At 30.5% G+C, this 6,401-nt stretch overlaps 1 protein-coding gene and 1 long non-coding RNA gene across 2 annotated transcripts; both read right to left on the reverse strand.

The window, feature by feature from the left end:
• Positions 1–184: 184 nt before the first annotated feature.
• On the reverse strand, positions 185–4,233 carry LOC111715288 (uncharacterized membrane protein C776.05; the record flags this gene model as incomplete). The annotated part of the gene is made up of 5 exons (XM_023490596.1): positions 4,153–4,233; positions 3,411–3,463; positions 2,446–2,513; positions 1,439–1,491; positions 185–344 (listed from the first exon to the last, which is right to left on the reverse strand). Coding segments are annotated over exons 1-5 (400 nt in total), but the record flags the coding sequence as incomplete, so codon positions are not given.
• Positions 4,234–5,231: 998 nt separating this feature from the next.
• Positions 5,232–5,940, reverse strand: LOC111715296 (uncharacterized). Its single transcript, XR_002768202.1, has 3 exons — positions 5,858–5,940; positions 5,544–5,596; positions 5,232–5,338 (listed from the first exon to the last, which is right to left on the reverse strand). It is a non-coding gene; the product is annotated as an uncharacterized LOC111715296 (long non-coding RNA).
• Between the last annotated feature and the right edge of the window lie 461 nt (positions 5,941–6,401).

Below are 6,401 nucleotides of genomic sequence, written 5' to 3' on the forward strand. Positions count from 1 at the left end.
GTTTATCTAAACCTTCATCTGAGTAATTTTGATAAAAATACTGTAAATTTTCTTTCTTTCACATTTCCTTGAGTTCATTTCCACGAGTCGAACTTTTACAGAGAGAGTGATATAAAACCTTTGTACTCTGATGTACCATTTAATTTTGTACTTTGGCGTATTGTACACTTATGTACTGTTTAACCTCTAAACCCAAATGTACAATTCATTACCTTTGCATGAATTCCAGTTTTCTCGAGGATCTGAACAATCAGATTTCTGAATCCATTCTTCTTATCCGAGGCCAGGTATCTCAAGGAGGTTATTAGCTCAGGGTCCTGCTCAAGCTTAGAGGACAGAATACCCTAAAGGACAAAATAAATAAGAGGACAGAATACACTAGAGGACAAGATAGATTTGAGGACAGAATATACTAGAGGACACAATACCCTAGTGCACAAAAGAGATTAGAGGACAGAATACATTAGAGGACAAGATAAACTTAAGGACAGAATTGCCCTAAAGGACAGAATACACTAGAGGACAAGATAATAAATAAGAGGACAGAATACACTAGAGGACAAGATAGATTTGAGGACAGAATATACTAGAGGATAAGATAGATTAAAGGACACAATACCCTAGTGCACAAAAGAGATTAGAGGACAGAATACATTAGAGGACAAAATAAACTTAAGGACAGAATTGCCCTAAAGGACAGAATACACTAGAGGACAAGATAATCTAGAAGACAGAATACACAAGAGGACAAAATACATTAGAGAGCAGAATTCCAAAGAGAGCAGAATACCAAAGAGGACAGAAAACACAAGAGGACACGAAAGATTAGAGGACAGAATACTTTAAAGGACACAAAAAGATATAATATTTCTATTTCCCATGAAAAGTCAAAATTTTTCTTTGAATTGACTTGGATAAGATAAAAGATTCCAAAAATAAAAATTTGCCTTTCTGACCGCCAAACATAACACCCTCGCCCCGCCAAACATAACACCCTCGCCTTTTAAAAGAATCGCTGAGTTAAATGCAAATCTTAAAACTATGAACGTGGCTAAATAAAAATTTACAGCTAAAAACAACAATAAATGGGCACTGGGCAGTAGCGCTTCACATTGGCTGGAACATTAACATTAACTAATTAGAAGCGAGCACAATAAAGCCAGCCACAATTGTAAGAGATTAATGTAAACTGCGTCTGCACCAAAAGTAAACTGCGTCTGCACCAAAAGTAAACTGTGTCTGCACCAAAAGTAAACTGTGTCTGCACCAAAAGTAAACTGTGTCTGCACCAAAAGTAAACTGTGTCTACACCAAAAGTAAACTGTGTCTGCACCATAAGTAAACTGTGTCTGCACCAAAAGTAAACTGTGTCTGCACCAAAAGTAAACTGTGTCTGCACCAAAAGTAAACTGTGTCTGCACCAAAAATTGTCATTTACCTCTGTGATCAGATAATATCCAAGCTGCCAGATTATGTACATTCCAGACGGTACTGTACAATTTACAATTTACAATTTACAATATACAATTTTACAATTTACAATATCTTATAGAAACTAAAATTTGCAAAGTATATAAACTGGATTGAAAATTAATGCATGCGCTGTACATCCCATAGAGTAATGTACAGTGTACAATTTACAATATATGAAAAAACCAAAATTTGCAAAGTTTAAAAGTTCCAAAATGGATGCTAAATTTATGTATGTGTATGTATATTACAGACGGTACTGTACAATTTTTAATATATTATAGAAAATTAAATTTGCAACGGAAATAAAGTTCCAATGAATGCTAAATTTATGTATGTACATGCCAGACAGTACTGTACATTTTAGAATTAGCAATATATATGTAGAAAATCAAATTTGCAAAGAATAGGAAGTTCTAAAATAGATGCTTAATTTCTGTATGTACATCCCAGACAGTACTGTATATTTTTGAATTAGCAATATATATGTAGAAAATCAAATTTGAAAAGAATATGAAGTTCTACGATGGATGCTAAATTTGTGTATGTACATCCCAAACGGATGTACAATTTACAATTAGCAATATATATGTAGAAAAATTAAATTTGCAAAGAATATGAAGTTCTAAAATGGATGCTAAATTTTTGTATGTAAATCCCAGATAGCAATATATATGTAGAAACAAAAATTTGCAACATGAATTAAATTCCGAAATATATGCAAAATTGTTTTATGTACTGTACAGTGTACATTCCAGCCAGTACAGTACAATTCACACACAGTGACAATATAGAAAATTTACAAAAAGCCTCTATGCAATTTTAAATATCAAAAATAATGTAAAATTCGTTAACAGTAAAATATATAGAGTTGTGAACAGCAAAATATCAGGATTTCTCAATAAATAGTTGCCTACCCCCTGATGGGAAATAAATAAATATTAAAAATAGTAAAATAATGAAATTGCAAATTGCCTAGAAATATCTCAGCAAAGCTTAAGGTATCTTCTGCTTTAATTGCCTTGTTCGTCATGACACCAAATCTAAAATATTCAGATTTACACAATAACATTGAAATTTAAAAAAAAATGTAATTTTGTTCAGAGGCACTGTTAGACTATACTTATTCATTTAAAGAATAAAATACCAAAACAAACTTTCTTCCCCTGAATATAAAAGTAATACAAATACTAAAAAAAAACCTTCTTTCCCTGAATATAAAAGTAATAAAACTACCAGAACAAACTTAGTTCCCCTGAATATTAAAAGAATAAAACTATCAAAACAAAATTTCTTCCCCTGAATATTAAAAGAATAAAACTATCAAAACAAACTTTCTTCCCCTGAATATAAAAGGAATAAAACTACCGAAACAAACTTAGTTCCCATGAATATAAAAGGAATAAAACTACCGAAACAAACTTTGTTCCCCTGAATATAAAAGGAATAAAACTACCAAAATAAACATTGTTCCCCTGAATATTAAAGGAATAAAACTATCAAAACAAACTTTCTTCCCCTTAATATCAAAGGAATAAAACTACCGAAACAAAATTAGTTCCCATGAATATAAAAGGAATAAAACTACCAAAACAAACTTTGTTCCCCTGAATATAAAAGGAATAAAACTACCAAAACAAACTTTGTTCCCCTGAATATTAAAGGAATAAAACTACCAAAATAAAAATTGTTCCCTTGAATATTAAAGGAATAAAACTACCAAAATAAACATTGTTCCCTTGAATATTAAAGGAATAAAACTACCAAAATGAACATTGTTCCCTTGAATATTAAAGGAATAAAACTACCAAAACAAACTTAGTTCCCTTGAATATTAAAGGAATAAAACTACCTAAACAAACTTTGTTCCCCTGAATATTAAAGGAATAAAACTACCAAAACAAACGTCGTTCCCCTGAATATTAAAAGAATAAAACTACCTGAACAAGTGAAGTGTCAACGGGGGCATAGCATGCAGGTAGAACGAGGTCAACTTAAAAATTAAATTTGATTGATCTCAGTATTCAATAATTCAATAAAAAAATTTCAATGTCTATAATTATTGTTTAGAAATTTAAAAAAATGGTGTCAGGGTTCTTTCGCAAGGGCGACTTCCAAAGTGACAATTTCACAAGTGGTAACGTCNCGGAAAATACCCTTGGGAAGTTGCCACTTGGGAAAAATCCTTTGGGAAAGTACATAACATAAAAAAGCCGTACAAGCTGAAATATTGTGAAAATATTAGTTAATAAGTTCTTATGTTTTAGTTTTCTTTTCTTTTATCGGGTTTGGAATTTACATTTGAGAAATTTAAACTTTCAAGTCATATTTTGAAATCTCCTCTTTGTTTAAAAAATAGAATTTTTATACGAGCATGGGATTCATCTATCCTGGATACGTTTTTAGAAACTTAGATCCGGATAAAGCAAGAATATTTGAATTTTATTTGTTCTCTTTAAATCTTTAATTGATTTCGGAGTGAGAAGCGTTTTAATAATCTCTCATTTCTCGACAATTATAACAAATATAACTTTTAAAAAAATTTATGTTGGTGCAAGGTGGATTTAAGCATTTTTATCCAAATAGTTTCACACTAAGTTTAGGTGCAAAAATAAAAAATAAATGTTGGTTTATATCCAAGTTCCAATCCAGGTAAAATATTAAACACTGGTTTAAACTAACCTTATCCAGACTGTGGAATACAAGACTATTCTTCCAGATGATAATAGCTATCATTAGTGGACCCATACACAGTACATAGTTAGCCTATATAGTTAGTTTTCATTCTTATCAGGTAATTATAATAATTAAATAAAGTTAGCATTTTTAGGACGCACTAAGTACTGAATACTAACATAGATGTTTATGAACAATTACGAATGTACTCTTAAAATTGTGCTATCGGGGACCCGCTATTAAGATTGTACTATTAAGGACGCACTATTGAGGACACACTTTTGAGATATTACTTAATGGAGGACGCACTATTGAGAATATATTATTGAGGACGCACTATTGAGGACACACTTTTGAGATATTACTAAATTAAGGACGCACTATTGAGAATATATTATTGAGGACGCACTATTGAGGACACACTTTTGAGATAATGAATAAATGAGTTATGGAATGAATAAATGAGTTATGGAATGAATAAATGAGTTATGGAATGAATAAATGAGTTATGGAATGAATAAATGAGTTACTGAATGAATAGATGAGGGGCTGAATGAATAAATGAGTTACTGAATAAATAGATGAGAGGCTGAATGAATAAGTAGCTTGTTGACTGAACAAAATGAATTATGAAATAAATAAATGAGGTATGGAATGAATAAATGAGTTAATAAATGAATAAATGAACTCCTGAATGAATAAATAAGGTTACTGAATGAATAAATGAGGGGCTGAATGAATAAGTAGCTTACTGACTGAATAAATGAGTTATGAAATGAAAAAATGAGTTATGGAATGAATAAATGAGTTAATAAATGAATAAAAGATTTACTAAATTAATAAATGATTTACTGAATTAATAAATGATTTACTGAATGAATAAATGATTTACTGAATGAATAAATGAGTTACTGCATGATTAAATGAGGGACTGTATGAATAAGTAGCTTGTTGACTGAATAAATAAGTTATGAAATAAAAAAATGAGTTATGGAATGAATAAGTGAGTTCCTGAATGAAAAAATTAATGAGTAAATACATGAGGTAATAATTTTTTGGGATAGATCTAAATGAATAAAAAAATAAAAATGACTAAAATAATGAATCTATTCACCTGAGAAGTTCATGAAATAGCAGAAATCAATCATAAATAATTCAAACTTTTCAGCTTTGTACACATGGAACCTCAGAGCTGAAGCAAAAAGTATAAACAGTTCAAAATTTCATATTTCTAAATCTTGTTGTTGGTTTGCAATAACAGGAAATCATCCAATATTTTTTATGTAATTTTCTTTAATGAAACTAGAAAGAGGAAATAAATCGTTTAATCTTTAATATAAAGACAACATAGGATATATTAATGATAACAACGATCAAAATAATAATAAAAAACTTACCCAGTAAAACTGTCATAATAGAATAGTAAGCCCAGGGAAACCAGTCTGCATGTCTGCAAATTTAAATAAACTTCTTTTAGATTTAACAAAATAGTCTCTTGAACCTTTAATAAATATTGTACATATACTAAATATTGACGAGTCCATTTCAATTGAAATAGATAGGGAACAGTAAAATATTTCTATAAACAGAACTAAATTAGTGAAATATTTCTGTAAACAGAACTAGATTAGTGAAATATTTCTGTAAACAGAACTAAATGAGTGAAATATTTCTGTAAACAGATATAGATTAGTGAAAAGTCTCTTTTTACCTAAGAGCTAACCACTCCAGGGCACAGATACTCAGGACTCCGAAGGTGAAGGAGACTTTGTCAATCATCTTCACCTAGAGATCAATGAATGAATGAATGAATGAATCAACTAATCAATCAGTCTAATGATCAGTCAAATAAAAAAATTGACTCATTTTTAAATTCACAATATTTCAATCAACTAATAATCAGTGGACCAAAAGATTTTTAATCTGTACATAGCAGACAAAAACGTTTAAAATGACCAAGAACGCTAACGTATCATTTTGACTCCCCCCCCCCTTCGCTCTATCTGTGAATCAACACATTACGGTATAAGTCAATCAAATGTCGTCTAAGTTCCTCAATTTCTAAAATCCCCAAATGTTTTAGAAACTTGGTTTCGCGCACGTCTAAACGGATTCCACTTTTGTGTTCTGAATTCCAGGATCAAGCATTGATCTCCATTATTCCTCTTCGATATCCTGTGGTGGTCAAGCCCTGCATGAATAACTTTGATTTATGAATCAAGCTTTGATCCTCAAATTTTCAAGTGCCCAAGAAT

Source organism: Eurytemora carolleeae, unplaced genomic scaffold (assembly GCF_000591075.1).
Source record: "Eurytemora carolleeae unplaced genomic scaffold, Eaff_2.0 scaffold1751, whole genome shotgun sequence".
NCBI classification, from domain to species: Eukaryota; Metazoa; Arthropoda; class Copepoda; order Calanoida; family Temoridae; genus Eurytemora; species Eurytemora carolleeae.